The following is a 22,772-nucleotide window of genomic DNA, read 5'->3' as shown; positions in this document are numbered from 1 at the left end:
TCCATGTAAACCATCTTGGTATGAAGAGTATGAAGTATGAAGGTAAACAAGCATCACAATAGATGCCACTGTGTCACAGTAACTGAGTATGGAACAGAAAGATTCTTTTCTTTTCTTTTTGTACTTTGAAAATATGCTGCAATTGACCAAAAACTGCAGAAAACCACAAATCAACATGTGGAATGAATCAACATCTGCAAAGTTACAGAGGTTGTAGTACAGACATAGCAAGACATTTTGTAATTTGGCACCAGAAAATGTCAATGTCCGATGGGAAGCTGCTCTTGAAGCACTCTGGGGCGTTGAGTTGTTCACAGTTTTCTCGCTGTTAAGTTTTGGAAGATAGAATGCGTTTGTGTTTACATCGTTACCTGCCTTATAATTGTTTTTTGTTCTGTTTTGCGGTCGGAGAAATGATTTTTGTGAGTTTTGAGCTGAGATTCTGATGTTTGTGTGGATACCACAGATGTCTGTATTTAAACAACAGACCTGGCAACACGTGGAACCAGATGTTTGGTTCACCAGGTTGCGGGAACAGGAGAGGTTGTCAAACGTCATCTTTATGGAGGAAAGGATTAAAGACACTTATGTAACTAACTTTCACCACCAGGGGGCATTTCCTCTAAAGAAGTCGTCTTTTTCCAGTCCTGGCGTTTTAAATTGTAACGTGTCGTTAATGACTTGTATGATTGACTCACTGCATCATTTTGTGGTAAAATTGGTAGAAGAATTACTTCAGCTTCTGCTCTTCAACACGATGACTCCGTGTCATGGACAAAAATTCATAGCAGTTTATTTTGATGCTTTAAAGCACAGACATTCAACATAAGCACCTCTAGGACTCTAGGAGTTAACCTCCTGTTGTTTGCTTGTATCATGAAGGATATGAAGTTCTTTAGCTACTGTAAAGCTGTTTTGTTGCTGAGCAGCAACAACAAGCACTAAAAGTGTGACGTTTAAAAGTAATTAGACACCGCTGAGGCCGGCCAGCTGGTTTCAAACAGTCTTTTGACCAAATTGCTGTAATTTGCTGAGCTCTCTGTGTTGGTGCTTTTCTGCAGACGTCTCAAACAAACTCATTAAACTGATAATTAGGCAACAGAGCAAACAAAGGAGCTCCGTTTTGCTCAGCTGCGCCACAAAACCAAACGGAGACATTAAACGAAACGTCTCCGTTTGGAGCCGGCGCCGTAAAGGAAAATTTAATTAACACGGCTCTCACCTAAAGAGGGCGAGCACCTTCCAGCCCCCCGATTCAGCTAACTGCTCTTCTCTTCTGTCAGTCTAAATACCACACATAAATAATGCAAAGGCTTTCACATCTAAACCTTGGGCTCGGTTTCCTGCTCGGATGAAGCCCCAACAATGGAGACAGACAGGCTCAGAACAGGAGGCGGCATGAAGGAAAAACTTCGGGTTCACCTTCAGAAGAAACAGAAGGAGAAACGGGGCTGACATTTGCTGGCGGCTTAGAAGCTAATAATAATTAGAGTCTTTCACGGGATGTGTTACACGACAATTTCCTCTGTGAGAGGAGAAGTGAAATGAGCTATTAAAGTGCCGACATCAACCACTGACGTATTTGACCTGCTTTGATTTATGACCTTATTTTTTTGTGTGTGTCAAAAACGTTGTTGTGGCTTTAATCTGGAGGATTGTGGGTTAGTCTGTGATGGGAAACATACGAAGTATGAATAAAGCAGAGTCAACAATAAAATCCTGGTTGCTGCTAAGAGAGTATCCGCCTGAGATTAAAAGTATAATCAAGCTCAAAGTGAGAAGAGCAGAAGCTTTTTATTGCACGCAGTTTACAGCGTGTGAAGGGAAGTTCTGTCCGGCCAACATCTGCAGCGTCGGCAGCTTCAAATGCTGCTGGCATGCATGATGAAGGCACACCAACTGTCCTATCTATGCAAAACAGGCTGTGCGTCACCTGACATGCTAACGCTTCTTCTTTGTAAGACCATTTGTGGAATGTGGACAGAGCACAACACCTGGGAGGCGTTTTTTTAAAAGAGTGAAAGAAAGTGCAAGTGGAAGCAAAGTTCTCTGAGAAACGATGTTTTGGTTTCCGATGCTGTAAAGCATTCATTTAAGGGAAATCTGTACACATTCATCTTTTACATAATCCACAGATTAGTCTGGATTACCTGCTGTACCAATTGGCTTCACTAAGGTTACAGTTCACAGTGTCTTTATCAACACATTTCTGCATGCTCTCCTCCTTTCCCTTCATCTAGAAAAAAGGCTTCGAGTGTGTGTTTCTGTGTTTTCGTCTTACCGAGTTGGTTCCCAGCACCTGCAGGTCTGGCTCTCTAGACTCCAGCAGCTTGGCCACCATGTGCAGGAAACTCTCCACGAAGGGTTTGATGCTCTGAGAGTGACACGCCATCAGCAGCTGGTCCAGAGCCTCCATGGCTATCACCACATTCCTGCACACAGCAATAAGCTTTACACTCATGACACAGGAGCTTTTCAACACCTGCAAGTTTACAGAAACACTACTCCGGATGTATGTCATAGGGGGAGAGGTCTAAGCAGAGACACCCAGACCTTGCCTAACCCACTACCTCCTAATGTGCTAACTGAACAGTTTTTTGAGGCTCTTCTCTATTTAAAAACAGAAGCAGCAAAGGGTGGAGACGAGAGATTGGTTCTGAACAGAGGACGGTGCAGCAGATGTGTTTCGATCAAAATACACAAAAAGAGTGGGTCACTGTCGGGTTGAAAGTGTCTGTGCACTGAGCACATTATTGCATGATGTAACTTTACAGCAGCTCCACCTGGAAGGAGAAGGCTGACGTTACAGACCCGAGCATGCAAACATGTCGCCTTGCTGGGTGATGAGCGGTCCGGTAAGGGTGCGTGGATGCCGTGCAGAAGGTAGACGCGTCTACTCTCTGACCGTCATCCTCAGGGAAACAACATCAGAGCCCATTCAGACAGAAAGTCTGACATTATAATGGTTGTATTGATTCAGTGCTGACAGTCTTCTTTCAGAAATACTTCAGGGAGGTTCTTTGTTCCGTCTCTCAGCTCATTTTAATTACTTTCCAGAGCAGAAATGGAAGTGGACGAGACTTTTAATGTCACTGCACTTCTTCTGATGAGTTTTAATGACAGGTGGCTGGACAGTCTCCTTCACTTTCTGTTTTTAAATGTCACCTAGTATTTCTGAACCTCGGGCTGACTGCGACTGCTTTCATCCTGTTTTTCAGCATCCTTACGTGTCTTTGCTACGTCGCACTACATTCTCAGGTATTTTTCCCTCAGAATTTTTTCTCTTGTCATTTCCAGATTTCCAGTATTTTTTTGGCAAATTCATTTGCAGCTCACTGTTTCACAGGAACTGTGCAGCTTATTCTCCTCCTGCTATCTCACTGAATCTGCATCATGAATTGAAGCTAACAGCATTTGCTGTTTGAGGTGATGAAGGGTTTTCCGGGATAAAACACATTTATCTGGTGCTTGGGACTTAACAAGTCAAACACCACTCACCCGTAGCGGTGTCGCACCACGTCTCTGCTCAGCTTCTCGGCCAGGTAAGCTCCAATCCTGTCCAGTTTCTCTGGAGCCGACACGGCGTAGAAGGTGAGCTTCTCCATGTCCGACTTACTGAGGCCATCCTGGAAACAACAACGCAGTCAGGATTCAGAGGATTTAAACAAAGCCTGCTAAAACTATCTTCTGTCAACACTGACGCACTGACGGATCAGATGATGCACTTTGTCATATAGAGCATCGCATGTAGAGCAGGCTTCCTGAACCCAGAGTTACTCCAGCAGCGTTCAGAGCGTGAACGTTCGAAAAACATTTAGACGTAGAAAAAAGTGCTTGTGCAAATATGTGAAACTGGGTGAAGGATACGTGTTGTATAAAATGCTTTGAGTGCTCAAGCAGAGTAGAAAAGAGTTACATAAGAACCTGTCCACTTAAAATATAAGCTGCTTCAGCCTGCATACAGCCACTACTGCCTCTGCAAGCCACTTTGCAACCCACGTCTTCTTTTAAAAGAGTTTATCTGTTGTCACTGATGCTGTCCTGTCCACTTGGCTTTCATGCGTGCACATGAAGCAGGGCGATACCAAAGCAGAGCCGTAACACAAATTATAAATCAGTGCAGTTTTAACTAAAAACACATCACAATCTTCCCGTATGATTGAAAATAAACTCAGTGCCTTTTAAGACATCACAGCACTCTGTGCTGAATATGTTTGAATTTTGCTGATCGGACGAAACACAAAACTCGACGACATCACTTTGATTCTATTTTGCTTTTCAGTGTTATTTTACACACGATGTGATGAAGCCAAATATTCATTGCTATTTGCAGCCATCGCTCATCGATGATACAGATTTTCTGCGGTACTATAATAAAGTAATAAGAATATTCTTACAATACTAAAAACTCTTGGACTCGATGTGGCGATCAAAAAGGTTGGATTGAATTCTATCAGATGTAAAGATGAAGAATTTAAAAACTTGAACATGTATCTGGTATTCCCAGCTGTCTCCTCCAGCTCTTGCAGGACCGAGGCGTTCAGAAGCCAGCCAGGAGACATCATCTCTCCAGCACGTTCTCCGCTCTGAGCTCCTCACCCTGCATCTCTAAAGCTGGACCCAGACTCACAGGAAGCTCATTTCCAGCTCTCGTACCCATGATCTCAATTTCTCATTGTCAGAACAAAAAACGAACACTTATCAGCAGGTTCATCGAACGGCAAAAATCAATCTGTCAAAGTTCCAGTCAGACTCTTTCAGTTGATCAAAGTCATCTGAATCCTTCTTTTAACTTCCTAAACTTCATTTTGTGGCACTGACATTAAAACCAGTGGACTGTGAGTGTGTTTAATTTGGCTTCCCTGACATGGATGCAAACGAATGAGCACCACAGATCAGTGCTCAGAAACATTATAGAGACTGAAACTGCACATTATCAGAAATTATTCATACTGAAGTCCAATTACTGCAGCGTATTCACGGCCCTCTCTTCACTCAGGGTCCATTTCTGCCTCGTTAAAACTAACGAGAGCTCGTTCCGGTGTAGGGATTCAGATTCTTCTCTATCAGAGTGCTCAACCTCAGGACTTCAATGCTGTACTGTAGTCAACACGTATACATACTGTATGTACTGACTGGCCAGAGGGGGGAGTTAATTTGAGACCGGCTGCTCCCCGAGTGCTTTCAACCCCTCGGGCGCTCAGTGAGAGATAATTAATTGGCCGAGGTCTCGATCGTTCAGGCATTTTGATTTCCCACTGCACATGTTTGCTTAAACCAAAAGACGTGTGAGAAGACGTGTGGGGAGGACGCGAAAAAAAAAGAAAAATCCCTCCCCTGAGCACCGGACCAACCGCACACACGTGGCGTTTTAATTAACACGCGTCAAAGAACCAAACAGGTGAGAACAACTTGTGGTGGTCTGGTTATCAAAGCCACGTCACATTTAACTGGCAGAATTATCAAAGTCTGAAGCGTTCATGCGTGGCTCTGCGGTCGACCAATTATCTCCGTGTTGTGTCGATGAAGCTCGTCGGTGGGCGTGTCGCCGGGTCTCCACAGCAATCCCAAAGGTGTGATAAGACCCGGGCAGCAGACGCAGCGCTAACACACTGAGGAAGCTACAGACTTCTGTCTAACAGACTCAGTCTGAAGGTTTTCTGCTTCCTTTGTCTTTTGTACCACAGCATTTCTGATCAAATGCCAGCAGGACACAAACTTCTCAGTCCATAAAAACACAGCGGAGGATGTTGGGAAACCCTCGCAGCTTCCCCAGAGCAACAGATAAAGGATCAGTAGAACAAATCTGACACGTGGCCTCACACATGAATGCACAAACTAGTGTTAGTAAAGGTCTTTAGGAGCGCTGTTTCAGCTGTGTTAAGGTAAAAATCTGATACTTTACTAATCTGGATGTAAAACATTTTCACATTAATGGTAGATTTTATGCAGCGGAGGTCACGTCACACCTGGGTCCAGTCTTTGTGTATTTGATTAGATTAAATGTCCTATAGGGGAGACAACAAACATGTAATGTGTTTGCAGGTACTTACTTTGGGGTCCTCAGGGAAGATGTTGTCCACCAGGCGTTTGTACCTCGGCCTCAGCGGCCCACAGCAGCCGCAAACTCCTGCAACGAAGACAGAAATGGCCATCAGTGAAGCCTGACCTCCAACTTTCTGTAATTAGCAGCTGTCTTCATGCCTCACAGACAACAGAAAACTGGGGGCAAGAAATGGAGCTTGTAACCCTTTTAAGTCAGAGTAGCTGAGGACGAAATGTGGAGCTTTCAATTGGATCGATGGAACCTGACTGTAAAACACATTCACGTTTCCTCCTGTGACTCATGGACGAGCGCCTGAGACAATCCAAACTTACTCTGGAGTCAGGAGCTGGCTCTGATAGGTCACCTCGTATTGACCAACATGAATTAGCATTACAAGCAGCAGGCCGGGAGTCAATACGAAAGTGATGAGTCATCAGAGTCTAGGATCGGCGGCGAAGAAGTCCTCACGAGGGGCATCTGACTCAGGCGAGTTCATGCAGTGTTCAACTACTGCGTACTTTATGGCCATTTCTTTCTAAGCAGTTAAATCCAAGGTGAGAATTTGTCCTTTCCTAACATTATCCAGTAATTCTCCTAACGCAACATGAAACATTATCATCTTTCTGTCCCGACAGGCCTCAAACTTCACGTGCACACAGAGTTGTGAACGCTCTTCCTGACTGATGACCTCGACCGTCAGTGCAAAGTGTCATCAGTGAAATGTCAGCGTTTCTGCATTAAGAGGAGCAGCAGACCACAGCCGAGGGGTCACGGCAGCGCCGCGCTGCCCTGACAGTCGATCAATGAGGCAAAACATTAGTACGAGGGGAAGCAACTCTAAACATCTGAAATGAGAAGGACAACAGCACTGTGCACACTCGAGCCACCACTCATTCTTTATGCTTTGTTTCCTTCCTGGAAATGATCAAATGGTTGAGAGCAGCAGTTCCCCAAACTTTGAGGCTCCAGAGTTCTGATTTGGACATTGGTGCTTTTTCACCACAGAAGTGCTGGCTTAAGAGTTTCACACAGCACTGCATTTGTAAAGGTTTAATAAATGCAAGGTGTTTATGGAAGCAGTAAAAATGTTTAGCAGTTCTGTAACATTGTGTTAAAATAATACAAATATAACAATTTAGACCTTGACCTTAATTCTGAGAGACTAAGCAGGAGTAGTTGTTGTTGTTTTTTTTACTTCAGACTAAATTTGAAAAACTATTGGAAACCACCAAAAATCAATTAAGGAATTAACAGCATGTAAATTTGGCTCAAGCTGAATCCAAATGCAGAGAATCAGAAGAAAGGAGAGAAATCCTCCAAACATGATCGTCCAAAACACCAAATAACACTTCCCAGAATTAAATTTAAATCCATCAGCTGCAAAGAAACGTTTAAACAGTTTATGAAGCCGGGCGTCATTTATTGATATTTCTTAAAAATCAATCAAGCTCGATGCTTTGAGCGGGCAGCTGGCTCACAACCATCAGAAGATCCAGCTCCAAAAACATCTGCACCAACGCCTCCTCACGCTGCTGATGTTGGAACATTTTCCCAGAAACAGGTAAATAAAACACATTCTCACACTTTGCCTTAATTTTAATTTTCTGTGCTATAAAACCTGAAAGAAAAAAAAAAGGGGGGGGGGGCAGCACGGTGGCAAATTCCACCATCAGGCCGGGGCCTTTCTGTGTGGAGTTTGCATGTTCTCCCCGTGTTTGCGTGGGTTCTCTCCGGGTACTACGGCTTCCTCCCAACGTCCAAAGACATGCAGCTTGTGGGGATAGGTTAATTGGATAATCCAAATTGCCACTAGGTGTGAATGTGCGAGTGAATGTGAGCGCGAATGGTTGTCTGTCCCTGTGTGTTAGCCCTGCGACAGACTGGCGACCTGTCCAGGATGTACCCCGCCTCTCGCCCTGTGACAGCTGGGATAGGCTCCAGCGCCCCCCATGACCCTGAAAAGGATAAGCGGAAGCGAATGGATGGATGGATGGATAAAACCTGAAAAGGAGAAGTTTCCACAGACTGACGGCGAGACAGATGTGGCGGTGTGGGTGTGTCATCAGGATAACACTTTGCCAAGATGTTTCTAATCCATTTATTGACTAAATACCAACATTTTTTTATTTTATTTAATTTTTTTAAATTTTATTTTCAGTTGTTACACTGAATACCAACATTTAAAGGCAGATTATGGGAAACAAAAGCAGAAATGCTACTTTCTCCATATTCCTCCGCTTCCCTCCTCAGACTCAGAACACTAACTTCAGGGATCAGGCCTGGGACATCATTTCCCAGGAGCCCCTGCTGCTGACACCCTTCATAAGATGGAAGGTGACTGCAACACCTCCAGAGAGCAGTCCTCGGGGGAACCTGCAGATTACCAACTTCATTAAGGCTTGTATCAACAACCTGCCGCCACTTTAAAGCATTCATTACAGATCCTACAATTGCCTGCCACATTAGGGCGGCGGGGGGAGCGGCCGTCTGTTAGTGCAACTCGTCGGCTTTAATGGAATTCAGCTCCGACGCTCTACACCTGTAAGCGCGACACAGAGACTCTGACAAAGTCACGTTGTTCACAGCCATGAGCGTGTGCACGTCCCTGCTTTGCTAATTCTGACTTAAATCTTCGTTTTCATGTCTTAACCAAAGTTTTGGCCTCGTTATTGTGACCGTCAGCTGACACGACTTTCATGTCCATCACAGTGTTGCACATCAACAGTTGGGCCTCTAGAATGAGTAAAATCAGAAGCTTCTTCAGATTAAACATCGCGTTTGTGCCTCTCGCTGCAGTCATCTTATACACGGCTTATTTACAGCCTTCACACTTGAAAAGGTGAAGACGCATGAATGTAAACGCGCACATGCTGGGCTCTTGCAGAGACACAGCGTGTGTGTTTGTGTGTTTGCAGACGTTGAGGATGAAGTGGAAACACCTGGGAGGCCGCGGCTCCTCCTGCGCGAGGCGTTCAGGGACAGCAGATGGATCGGGCCAAACACGGCGCTGCAGAGGGGGGAGGTGGTGTGACAGCTTTCTGTTTCCATCCTCGTTAACTCGCCTCTCATTCCAGCGTCCGCAGCAGCTCAGGGTGAAAATGCATCCACCTTTAAAGGACTAGTTTAAAGAGAGGCTCAAGGCACATGTGCAGTTATCATATAATCCCGCTAGCTCCGCCCTCAGAGACCTTCAGGGGTGTATTTAAAAAGTCAGTTTCACTGAGGAAGGTTCCTAACTGAGTGAAGTATCGTCAGTCAGATTCTCTGAGCACCATCGGTATTCCTCTACCTCCTGACTACACTGAGGTCAAGGAAAAGGGGGCAGAGGTCAAATTTTGGACTAATCGAGTGCACCCGGGCTCCGGTGCTCAGCTTCCTCTTTGCCAAGCCGTCTGTCTCTTGACAGCTCTAATGCTTCCTTTAACATTCGGTCCTCTTCGCCTTGTATTTTGAGCTGTGATCCTTTTTTGATCAGTTTACCATCTCACTGCGTTTCCTGGACCGCCTTCAGCCCCGCTCAGCTCGTCTGTATGGAGGCACCAACAGCAGAAAATGAACGACAGCAGCTTTAAATTACATTAAAACTAATTCTGGTTTCGAGCATCGTGACTTCAGCGCCATAATAGAGGCGATGCATCAATTCAAGCATTGCGCTGCAGAGAAGGCTGCGCGACTGCTGCGGGCTTCAGACGGAGAGACCGTGGTGGTCGTTCAAACACACAAATAAATTACAAACACGCACAACAAAGTGAGCGGGCTGAGGAGAGGCCATTACAGAGGATGGAATCCATCATCCTGCAGCGACGAACACAAAGGCGGACGGACGTTGGTTAACACGTCCTGACAAACCGCTGGAGTCATGCAGCGAAGCATGAATCGCCACTAAACGTCTGAATCCACTTCTGTCTGCAGTGGGTCTAAATAGCTTGTAACACGTGCTTTAATCACATGTTGGGTAGAGATTTGTCATCAGACAGTTGCTTTGCCCCCGAGCAACACCTGAGTACTAACATCATTTTTCTTGGTTGATATCCAGCCCAGCACAGAGCTGCACGTGTTTGATTAATCAAATATTATGGTTTGCATTTTTATGTGAAGTGAAAATAAGAAGCTAAAGCAGGAGGATCACAGAGCTGCAGAGGTAAGCACGATAAACTCAGATTTCTGAAACTGTTGCTCTGAGATTTTCTGCTCGTTTGTCACATTGAGACTAATATCTGTGTCTCATTTTAATGAGAAACCAACCAGACTGTGATTAAAATTTTATACTGAACTGAAGCGTCGCGTTTGTCCTTCTCATCTAGTTTAGTACTTTATTTTTCTTTACTTCAGAAAAGTTTAATGATCATTAAACTTTTTAAACAGAAGAGTTTGAAATGTTGGTTAAATAGAAAAAAAACAAACGTGGGGTCGAGTTTGACCTACCGGAGCTCACGAGGCCTCGTCTGTTTGAGGAGCGGTTGTAGCTGAAGGCTCCGTCAGCCTCGGTTCGAGGCACCTGCCTGTATCTCCTCAGGATACCCCTCCTCACGTTACCACAAAATGACGGCATAATTGCAGAAAACTTCAATTTATCCCAACTGTGGTCCAAACAGATCCCACAGCCTCAGTGGGCAGGCATGGGCTTCTCTTCTTGGAGTAAATCCTCCAAAATGAGACTGTCTGCTCAAAAAGTAGATTCTGTGTCCGCCTCACCAGTGACACCAAGAAAACGTTCCAGCTTCACCTTTTCATGCTTTTTCCCTGGTACAGGATCAGCATCACATCTGTGATGGACAACATGCTCAACCACTGGGCTTCGAGCTGGAGCTGCGAGTCTACAATCACCTGGGATTACCCCACGTTCTGGCAGAGAAGACGACACCCTGCCGGGCCTAATGTAGGTCTGTCTACAGGGTCTCGGGTTACCGGCCTCTGCGCTCACTGGAAAACGTAATCCAACACAGAGACGGGGACAAAACCTGGCAACAGAAGAGCCTCAAAGTGTCTCTGACATCATCTCAGAGCAGGAGCTCAGTGAGAAATGAGAGGAACATTAACCTGAGAACCACAAATAAAAGCTTTGTGGTTCCTTTTAATCACATGACAGGACGTCACAAGACTTAAAAGGTAAAAAACCAGAGAAGAAAGGTTCCACAAGCTGGACACAAAAACGAATTATATGCTCTATTCATGAAAATGTAAACACATTTTTAATAATGGTTATACACTATGAAAAAAATGCATGTAAATGAGCTCCCTTACATCCTTGTTGGTAACACATCCTGTCCTCGTGAGTGGCAGTTTACAGTCAGCCTATATTTATATCTCCAAAACAAAACAGAGAAGAAAGGGTCTGGAAGGATCAGGGCTGGAAGAAGCACGATGACCAAGAGCTGTTCAAATAACTAAATAAATGGAAACTAAAACAGATTAAAAGGAATGATCTAGAAGAATGGACCGGGCTGTCAGGACACGGGCTACAAGTAGTTTTTGGCAAGCTGAGGCATTTAAATGGAAAAGATTCCCAGTAGAAATCACACAATGTGGAAAAGCCTTTTGGGAAAAGTCCTGGGAATGTGCCAGTTTGGTTGGTATAGACATGAGTAAACATACAGCTCCAAAACCAGCCCTGTGTCTGGATACATGAACACCTGTGGACCAGAAATCCAAAAAATGCAAACTGAAAGCAGAAGAACCAACCAGGAACCTCCAGGGATGAAAAATGAAGCCAAGAATTGAACCTCCTCTAATGGCCTCTGTAGGATCTCTCCAAAAACGAGTCAGTCCCCACAGGCAAGTTTACACAATAAATGTTTAGGCCTGCAACAAAGCATGATTGTAGTTCTCTGTGGAGAGCTTCCAGTTCATAACAACTACGAGAGGGGCGCTTTAAATTGTTTACATTTCATTTATGCTTAAAGTTGCATATAATTCAGAGTTAGGGGTGGATACCAGCTGAAGTAGCTGTTGCTGACTGTTATTGGAGAAGCTTCAGATCAGCTAATTCGATTCCACTCGACCTCTCGAATGGGCTTTTTAGTGCAATCAATCAGTTTTGGTAACTCAAACTGTTACTTCAAAGGTTTAAAGACTACTTGTTCTGGTTTTGCTTATTTCCTGCGACACACGTCATCTTCAACTCATTGATGCTCATTTTAAACATGGACAAAGTTTTAATTAATGACGCACTTTTCAGGCTAACCACTCTGTTTCACACGTTTTTTTCTACTCTTGGATGTGCATGATGTCACAGAGTGTAGATATCCTGAAAAGGTCACGTAAGGTAAGGAAGCCCCACCCATCTGCAGGTTAATGGGCTGCCAATCAAAAAGAGTTACAGAAACAGGTGAGATGCTGCACATAAAGAGGGATTATTTTGAACAGTGATTCATGCAAAGCAACTGTAGAGCAGAATATGTTGCCTTTGAGTTGAGGTATTGATACATGGCCTTCTGTCTGTTGCTATTTTATTTCAAGGCTAAAAAAATAAATGATGACACTCAGCACCACTCTACACTCACGGATGGATGTTTTCCCCAGCTGTATAAATGATTACATCACCAATCAACCTACATAAGAGGGCGGTTGTATTTCCTCCTCATTTTCATCCATATTTAAAGCCAGTAAACACATCAGGTTTAGTTTTCTTTCATCAGATATGTTACCGTATACTTCCAGTGGCGTATACAGAGGTAGAATTATGTTCTTCAGACCCTACAGCTCCATGAAAACATACACCTCAAGACCTCTTAAGCATGACGCTGCTGCTCCATCTACTACTTCCATCTTTTCTCCAGCCGTAAGTAAAAACAAACACACCTCCCACCAACGCAACTCTCACCTCTGGCATCGGCCCGTCCTTTAATCTACACCTAAACGGTCTGCAAGGCACGTAATCTACAAGATTAAAGAGTGCCCTCACCCCTGCTGATTAATTCCCTGCCCTTTGACAAGCAGATGAAAGCCATGTTCTCCCTCCCTCTCTCTCTACACACTGTCAATCAGGCGCCCGACAGCATCCTCCTCGCTGCGCCCTTGTTCGCCTCGCGTTTTTGGGGTCGCAGATGAGTGTGCGCGGGCCCGTCTGGCTGCTGAGACGCCGTCCTTGGAGATAAGAAAAATTAATAAAGTTGAGTCTGTGATGATAGAAGCTGGATTTAAATGAGCTGTGAGAGCGGCCTGAAGGAGAGCAGCGGGCGGCTGAGCGTGTTATTGTTAAAATTTTCAAGGGAAAGCAGGGCGATGTTATCAGACAGGAAACATAATCCTCTCACTGAAGGACTACAGACGAGGACGCAGGTATTTATATGAAGATATAAAGCTGATACAGATCCATCTTCATCAGCTCTGACACTGATCTGATGCACAAGCATGGTCCCCGGTACAATGTTAGGCAACGATAAGAAAAAGAAATATCGCGATAATATGTGTAAAACGCGCATGTGCACATGGCCGAAAAAGCATGGCGGTAACGGAGAATGAGAAGGGAGAAAGCGGATCGTTCAGTGAAACGGATGAACCAGAATTGGTTTGTAAAAATGGTGCCACTTCAGTGATGTGGAACTGGTTTGGTGTTTGTCCGTCAGATACCCATCAAAGCACTTTTTTTTGTAGAACATGCAAGCGAGCCGTCGTTATTACCGTATTTGTCGGACTAAGGTGCTCGTAAATCTGGGAGTAATCTGGGTCCTATACTCCGTCCCTTTCAGGTCCCAAAGTCAAACGAACACTGCAGCATCACTGAGAGTTAAAAGCTGTCTAAATTCTTTCATCTTTAATAAAACAATCAGCATTGCTGCTTTACCAGGTGTAACTATGAAGTTTAACATCCAGGCATCCATGAAAAAAAGAATTTATTACATTTAATGGAGTTAAAAGTTAGCAGGAAGTTAGCGGAAGTTAGCTCGCTAGTTTCGCTAGTTACCTAAGCATGATGTAGCATGTTCTGACTGAGATTTCTGAAAAAATTCAAATGTACAGCTCTGCTATCACTTCCAACATAAATGAAGACAGGAAACTAAACAGCAGTGACGTTTGTAGGGTTACTGAAGTTGGGCTAGCTGGTATATAATGATGTGCTACGTGATCGCTAGCGACACAGCTATGTTAGCATAACATAAACCGTGAAGCTGCAGGATTTAAGCTAACACTTTTCCACTCGATAAAAGTTAACGTGAAGGTTCCTGGTGGTCAGGGACAAATGCAATCCTATGGCAGGATGCTGTAAACGGACCAAACTTCAGTCAGGAGAACAACTGAGATAATCCATCCACAATACCAGGTTAGTGATTAATATACTGCAACAACATGGGAACAGAGCAGCTGTGATAGAATACAGCATTAACAAATCAATGGTACAGAAGTGGAAGAAGCAAGAAGAATGAGTTGAATAGTTTGATTTATCTGACTGCTTTGTTTCGCTTAATGTGCCTTAATACCCCGTGCACCTTATGGTCCGAAAAATACGTATTTCACTTTTTTATTTGCCACACTGCAGTTTAATGTTGCAAAGCACCTCTTTATAACTTTAGTGGATATTATACATGGTTATGCTCAGGATACGTCAGCCCATTTCTACTGGAAATGCCTTTTGGTTAAACTGTCAGCAAGGAATTTGCATTGGCACTGTTACATTTTTATATAGCTTTAGTGCACAAAAAAAAAAAAAAACAGCTGCTTGTTTAAGTGAAAATAAATGGAATGGGTTTTTTTGCGCTAGTAAAGTTGTGGAGTTGTATTTTGTCTCGCAATCAGTTATATTGTGAGTTATATCGTTATCGCAAATTTTCAAATATATATCGTGATAAATATTTTTGGCCATATCGCCCTGCTATACCGTTTAGTGCTGTCGTTTACTGCTGCTTCTTCTTCTGTTACCATTTTTCAAAGAGATCAGAAGAGAATGGAGCAAATCAAAGACAGAAACTCTGCCAACTAGTGTTTTGGTGGTGAAATTGAACAACAAAGCAGACAGGAGCATAAATGCTGGTACGACGTAGGCTCTGCAAGTCCCACCTCTCCAACAACCCTCTAATGGATAAAGCAGTAAAGAAAATGAATAAGATGGGCTTGTAGAGTCAATTTCTCCCTTTTTAAGAACTCATCCATTTAAAGTTACTGACTTAGTTGACTTGATAGGTGGCCCGACACAAGCAGCTGCAGATTTCACCTCCACTAATTCACGACACTGAACCCGACTCTCTCTGCTACACTTATACTGTTGGAATTAGCTGATAAAAATCTGTCTGTGCTCCAGTTTTGGTGAGTGAAATTGCTGTATTCAAGTCTGTTAGTACCAATTAGCAGATATATGAATCTGTCCATTGCACCTGTTGGTGAAATATGCAAATCTGTGAATGCATGTTCAAGAATTAAAAGCAAACTGTTTGTATACGATGTGCCCAACATATTCAAATATGTCGTTTTTATTTCACCTGGAAAGAAAAAAGGACCCACTTTGTACATCCATCTCCAACAGGCTCACTGTCAGTCAGGAAGACGAAGGAAATATGGAAATCTGACACATCATGACTCCAATATTTACTTCACACCTAAAAAGTGTCTCATCAGATCTGCAGCTGTGAGCCTGTTTGTTACATTAACAGTTACACATTATTTATACATGAATGTCTGCTGCTCATACCCATAAATATCCTGATATTTATGCATTTTGCAAATGGCCCGAGTGTTTGCTTGCTTTGAAAACCCTTCCTGTGAATGGCTGGTGGGCTCATTGACTTGCATTACCACATCCTGCTTTTGAACCTTGAAGGACACATGCACAAAAACAGATGATGGCCCATAAATTTACAGCCTCCCTGTCGCTCTGGAGCTGTCCCAGCCAGACGGATATCTAAATTTATGCTGCTTAAAAATCTGTTTTTCCCCCTCAGTCTGTGGCTCGGAGTTGTGGCCGGGTTTCGGCGGTCTGTCAGCAGGATTATCTGACCGCCGGACACACAACTTCTCAAGGTCTCTTATTTATCAGCAGAAGGTGAGCTCGCTGCACCCGTTCCTTTGCAGAAATGCTGTTTATATTAAAGCACAGTCGGAGAGCTCAGATGTTCAGCTGTAAGACTTCTGCCTATTTTGTTAGTTCAACCTTAGTTTGTGAAACGCTGGGACCAAAACACTGATCAGATTATCAGATTTATTTTCCCTGCATGCACTGCTACCTTTCACATCATAAACGTGGCCACTGCGAAATGAAACTGTGGAGGCTAAACTTCTGTAATATGTGGATTTTTCTCCAATTCGTCTCTGGCTCGAGTAAGATAAGGACTACTCTTCATTCTATTCCCAACAATGGGCAGGATGAAAGAGTTAGGATGTGCTGTTATTTAGGAAGATATTTTATAATGAGTTTCTGACATGAACGATGGGGTGAAACACCTTAAACTTCTTAAAGCTTTCAGGAAAAAAAGAAAATACAGAGTGAGCTGTTAGGGTTACATGAGCCGGGGCATTTAGACCTCAGAGCGAAAGGACAACATTCATTTTGGGACATTATAAAAGGGAGTCGAGCAATACAGGTCGAGGGAGTTTGGACTCATAAGCAGAGTAATAAACTCTCCTGTGGTGCTCAATATTACTGCGACCTTTCCTCGATGTGCAGACGCAGGATGCCAGGAGGACTCATAAAACAGCCTGTTTAGTCCAGTTTGTTTCTCATTTAACGAGTCAGTCTGTTGGATTTAACTCGCTGTCTTTGCAAATATAATATATTTGTTCCATTTGGTGCGATCAGTGACATCAGATCTGATCTTTCAGCCAGAGTTTCGGAGGAAACGGACTTAACTGAGACCAAAAAAACATGCTGCCAGTATCATCCAAACGATACCAAAGCTATCACAGACTAAGCTAAGCTAACTAGCATGCTATAGCTGTGACATTACTCCAAAAGGTTTGCTCCCACGCAGCCTGTGAGTTGTTTGGTTAAAATTATCTTCACATTCAAAACCAGTCAGGGAGTCGGCATCATCTCATATACTCATCTTTTTCTTTTAATCCTATTTTTGGACAATCTGTGAAAAGCTAAAAACTCACCCATCACAATGTAGACTACAAGGCCCTAATTATTTAATCTCTAAATGTTTATATCATTTAATCTAAAAATACGTTTAATTGATCCAACATGAACTAACCGAGACTTTCTTTGTTTGAATCAACAAATAATTTTTTTCCTCCACAAACTGTGATGAGGGTAAAGTTACGTTCAGGTGTCTGTACAACAACTTCATTATCTGGTCGTTTACACTTCTTTTTTGAATCTTCAAATATTAATTTACATTACAGTTTATTTCAATCTCAACGTTGAAGCTATAATAACCTCTACTAATTTTAGTTTATTGCATTTGTTTATGAATTATGCAAATACCCTCTCTGCTAATTACTCCCCCCCCTCACCCCCTCACCCACAGTGTCTGTAAGATAATATAGAGCAAATACTTCTGCTTTGGAGAATTACGCTTACCTTTATACACTTTAACAATCACACAACATCTCAACCTCATCTAGAGTTGACAATTAAAACGCTTCCCTCCGTGCTTCGTGTTGTATTAGTTAACACATCTTAAAGCACGTGCAGAATTCGTTGAGTCTTAATTTGCATAATAAATCTACAAGTTAAAGTTTTTCCCTGAAACCAAGGATATTCACCAACACTTCCCTTATTTATACAGTAGAGAGATTTGCGATGGTATCGCCTTGAGCGCTCTCACCTTCCCCGTGGCACTGCCTTATAAACATTTAACCAGCAGCCACAGGAACAGTCGGCGCCTTGTGATAAATTTGTTATGTTCGAAAGTGAATTATGATCCAACTACAGATAGTGGATTTGTTGCGGAGGCGGTGGAAGCTCAGTGTTTCTCATTTAAATATTTATGTAGAGGAGACAAAAGAAGGAAATGGAAACTGAGTCAGATGAAATCTGAGGGTTCACGTTTCCTAGATGGTGAAGAGGAAGGAGGCGTCACGGGGAACTTGAGCTCTCTGCAAACGCTGAGGCGGGAAGGTACAAGTCTTACAAAACGACAAATGGATTATTTTGCTTTAAGCACAGTGAATATTAACCCCTAAAACAGAACAGAGGGGACAAAAAATACTGCAGTTTTATTTAAAGCTACAGGTTTCAGGTTTAAATACTTTAAAGTGAGTATTACTTCATGAATGTCTGCGTGTTGGTGACTGAGGTCACAGTTGGGCCAGACCACGAAGGACTGTTTTATAATCCTTTATTAAAAGATAACGGCTTCTCAAGGTGTGTTGGAACAGATTCCTGATGATGTTAAATGTTAAAAAGCAGTAAAGGATGCACTAGAAAAACATCAAGCACTCTTTGACTGGTAAAGGTAGACTTTAGTGTGTCTGTGGGGTCAACAATACATCACTGACAGCCATGCTTCCCAAAGCATCTTCTACTTTTCCAGACTTAGGTCAAGGAAGCCAAGCAGGTAATCCAAATGTGCTTTGTTCCCAGCAAAATGTTGTTGTGGGTCCAGCTCAGAGTCTCCTCCCATCCAATCAGATGCCTGGATCATCTCAGCTGGATCCTTTCCCCGGGATCTTCTCCAGCCATGCCAAGCTCGTTTTCCATGGTGGACCGCATACAGCTCACTTTGATCTTAAAATGGGCTGGAACAGTAAATTCCTCTGTCAGCGTAAAGAAGTTTACCTACACATTCAACCCTCGAGTCTTTGGGTTTAAATTGTAAGAAATAAATGTGTAAGATTAGAGAGAACCTCTGCTTTTGATAATTATAGTATGAACAGCCATGTCTTTACCTCTTTCATCTATTACCTATCAGTAAGAAATGCTGTGAAATTTACGGAGTGTCTGGCAGTCTGGCCCCTGGGCCTTATGTTTGACACCCCTGCTCTACAACGAGCTCCCTCTGGATGTCCAAGCTCTTCATCGCATCTTTGAGGCCGTACCGTTTGAGAAAATGCGTTTTGGCACCTGTGACCCGTTTAAGACCTGAATTAGTTAAAAGGTTGAGTTCTTGAGAAAGCAAACCATTAAATTAGTCAAATAAAAACCACAAAACAGTAAGTGGCTGTTGAATGATAGAAAACCTGTTCAACATCTATTAAAAAAAAAAAAAAAAACCTTACAAATTTACATAAAGAATAAAACTTAAAGCTAATTAATGCCAGTTCTTGCAGACTTCTTGTCTTCTGAGCAGCAAATGACCGAATCGGAGCTTCATAACAATCTGCAGACGGGTTCTAAAAAGCAGGCTTCCAGCAGGAATAAAGGCTCTTAAATAAATCATCTTCTCTCCACGACACTCAAATGATCTACGTGACCTCCTGATCCGAGCCCAACAGACCACCATCAAGATGAGGGAACACAAAGCGACCTCTTGAAAATCCACAGGAAGTCCAAGATGGCGACTCAGCAGGGTCCAGCATTTCAACATTTTCAGCAAAGGCCAGTGGGGATCCTACTCAGCACCAGTGAGGTCGAGCTTATAATGCCGACCCAGAGAGCGCATCCGGCGACATTTGGGTTTTAAAAAACGCATTCAAGAAACAGAAGCTGCTGTCTCCCAGCCGCCCGCTCCATCAGTCTGACACAGAGGGGGTAGCTAAAGCCGAGCGGCTCGAAGAATGACTCCAACGGCTGAGCCGGGAGATCCATCAAAAACAGCAGGGAGGAGGATGATTGCTGAGCCGACCCATCCGTCTCTGAGCAAATTACAGCCACCGGCAGGGAGAAATCAGCCAGCATAGACAGGGAGAGGTGGATGCAGGGGGAAGAGTGAGGAAAAAGCGAGAGGAGGAGTGAAAGAGGGGAAGAAAGGAAGGAAAATGGGGGTAAAAAAGGGACAAAACAGAACAAAAGGTTTAAAAGGGCAAAAGACTTGAACGGGTGGCATCACGGGTGATGGTAGAGGGAGAAAAACAAGAAGGGAGAAAACACTGAAGAGGTTATGAGGAGGAGGAGAGGCTACAACCTGACAGATGAGCCCAATATAAAGACCTCCACCCTCCCATCCACCTCCCAGACAAGGAAGCTCTGGAGGACACTGAAGATGACGACATTAATCACAGATCTGACGTCCAGACCAAAACTTCACTTGTATGTATTTGCTAAATAATGAATCGCAGCTATCAGGACGTCTTTAAACCAGCCTTCATTTCAGGGGAGCAGCTAAGTGAAAGAGTGAGCTGCTAAAACTGAAGCTGGTGGGCATCCAAGAGGAGGAGTGGGGTGGTGAGAGTCAGCGCCAGCACACAATTACCTGTCTAAGCCTTTTATCGAGGGAGAGAGGCGCAGCGAGGGGATTTAACTCGACATTCCTTTTCATAAATCCTGAGAGCTCAGGATCCCTCAGTGGTTATTGGATTGAATCACTTTCTTAATGTCTCTCAGTTCAACTCTTGGCAAAGAATGTGTGTTATATTAAATACATTAGCCTGAATCAAAGAGCTGCTGGATGCCAAACTGCAGCCTTAGAGCTGGGGAAGCGGGGGGTGCAAACGAGCCGTTACTGTTGTTGCAGAAAGTGTTGGAAATACAACGTTCATTTGATACATTGTGTTTGAAAGTGTGATGGATTCCCTCCTCTTTCCCATCATCTTCTAACTGATGAAGAATCTGGTTCTTCCTGTTAATAAGGAGTTCTTCCTCACCACTGTCGCCCTGTGCTGCTCATAGCCGATCACCTGATTCCTAGTTTCTCTCTAATGTTGCAGAGTCTCTAAATTACATTATAAGGAATCTAGAGATGCTACCTGAATCTAAATGATGAGTAAGGTGAGGCCCAGGGGTCCTTTTGTAGAACCATCTATTACACACACTTCACAGATCGTAAATCGATGGAGCAAACATGGCAGGTGAGCTGATGCGGCCCTAAAAGAGCCAATCAGGTAAAAATCTGTGCTTTTGACGTTTCTGTGCTCCAGCACAGTATAGTTCACAGGTATTTTGTCTGTAGGTCGGCTTTCCATGAATAACACATGAATAACATAATTTGCCTTAAAATAAAATAATTTCTCTCAGCCTCTCCCTCACCGAGTCGTGCAGCTTTTTCTTCTCTTAGCGGTGACAGCTGGTGGTCTCAGCTGCACGGCCCGACCCTTCTGTTCAGATAGAAACTAATAAAGTAAACGCTAAGTTTGTCATCAGCTGCCAAGTGTTTTTGTTTCACTTTGACATTATTTTTCACATTAACTACTTTTGTTTGTTTTAAATTGACGATTGTTTACGTTCACTGCATTTTTTAAATTTTATTGTTGCATATACGTTTATTTTTTATTTTAACTCTTAATGTAACACCTGCCAATAAAAAACAACATGGGATTATTGTTGTTCTTTGCACACAGAAGAATAATTAATAAAAACTTCATCACATCATCATTTCACTCAGACACGCCTGCAGACACACACTTACACACACACACCTTGAAGCACAAACACACAAAATGTGATGCATGAAATCCACAGCAGAGACGTAGGAGAGACGCACTGTAATAGTTCGATATCCAGAGGCAGCATTACAACTGCTGTGTGCTGCACACGAGTCACAAACCACGAATACACACCGGGAACACGTCCTGCTGCATGACTGCTGCTCTTTTACAGCTCTGTGTCACGTGCACGTAGGTGTAGATGATACATGGCAGGTGTGCACGTGTGTGTTTGTGCCACAGCACATGAAAATAAATAAATCGGGGCACATTTAATCACTTCCTGGTTAGAGCTCCACGGCAGGAACAATTGAATGCAAATGTGAATACAACTCGTTCAGCAGTCCTGCTAACAAACACAGTTTTAAAAAAAGTAAAAACAGGTCTGGCACTCTTCACGGAGCCATTATGTGTCAGTGTAGAGCCTCAGCTAGGAGCATTCCCTCTCTCCCTGTCATATCTCCACCGGCTGTGGTGAGATGAGAGCCGTCAGTCTGATAAAGAAGCTGCTGTGAAGTGTTTGCAGTGGAAGCTGAGGGGGGATTCACAGGATCTCTCACTTAACTCGTGCTCCAGAAGAAAGCCGACAGGCGTGACTGACAGAGACTACAGCTGCAGATACTTCAGGGCAGTCGCAAAGTTTATCACGCTTGGCTACAGCTACACTTATGGACTGAAGACAGGCCTTTGATTATTACGTTTCACTGTTGTAGTGAAAGCTCTGTTTGGTTTTCATGGTAACTTGCAGCAAACAAAGCTGACAGTGTTTACGGTTGTTTAATAGTGTGAAAAAAAAGAGGTAATGAACTGATCCAGTTGCTGGATTAGATAAAATGTCACAGCTTCTGATCTTTTCTCAACTAAACCTCAGCAACAGTTGACAGAAAACAACATTCAGATGATCTGTATTTTCATTATAAACTAATTCTGTGACCTCAGCGGCAATAAAATCACATCTATTCCCATCTAGTCGTAGTTCAGGACCACCTCAGTCAACACGGCTGACCCCGCTGCTTCACATCACAGTCAAATGTTTATCTTCCCGCTTCCATCCGCCAGGCCTTCAGCTTTATGTCAGCTCACAATGGGAGTTCAATTGGACTGATGGAGGCGCTGCCCCCACGCTGTGATCTTCAAAAACCCCCATCAAACCCAAAAAAAGGAAAAGAGATCAAAACTGTGCTTCCCTTTTTCCAGAGGTGCTGTGAAACAGGTTTTTCTGCCTCCTCGTTTTGCATCCTAAACAATGAAATCTGACCAATAAAATCGCTTCTTACAACCAATGAGCAAAAACTTTACAGTAACAGCAGGAAAACCGAGATGAGGTCGA

The 22,772-nt window shown here is 43.4% G+C and overlaps 1 protein-coding gene across 1 annotated transcript in view; it reads right to left on the bottom strand.

The window, feature by feature from the left end:
• efr3a (EFR3 homolog A) overlaps positions 1–22,772 on the bottom strand; it is a 112,885-nt gene that overhangs the window by 69,418 nt on the left and 20,695 nt on the right. The window contains exons 3-5 of the mRNA XM_080861815.1: positions 6,054–6,130; positions 3,499–3,626; positions 2,282–2,432 (exon numbers count right to left, since the gene is read on the bottom strand). Of these exons, the coding sequence (XP_080717941.1) occupies positions 2,282–2,432; positions 3,499–3,626; positions 6,054–6,130 (356 nt within the window). The remainder of the gene's footprint in view (positions 1–2,281; positions 2,433–3,498; positions 3,627–6,053; positions 6,131–22,772) is intronic.

Source organism: Rhamphochromis sp. 'chilingali' (genome assembly GCF_963969265.1).
Source record: "Rhamphochromis sp. 'chilingali' genome assembly, chromosome: 16".
NCBI lineage: Eukaryota > Metazoa > Chordata > Actinopteri > Cichliformes > Cichlidae > Rhamphochromis > Rhamphochromis sp. 'chilingali'.
The sequence above is the reverse complement of the archived record's forward strand: the minus strand, read 5'-3'. Positions and strand labels throughout refer to the sequence as shown.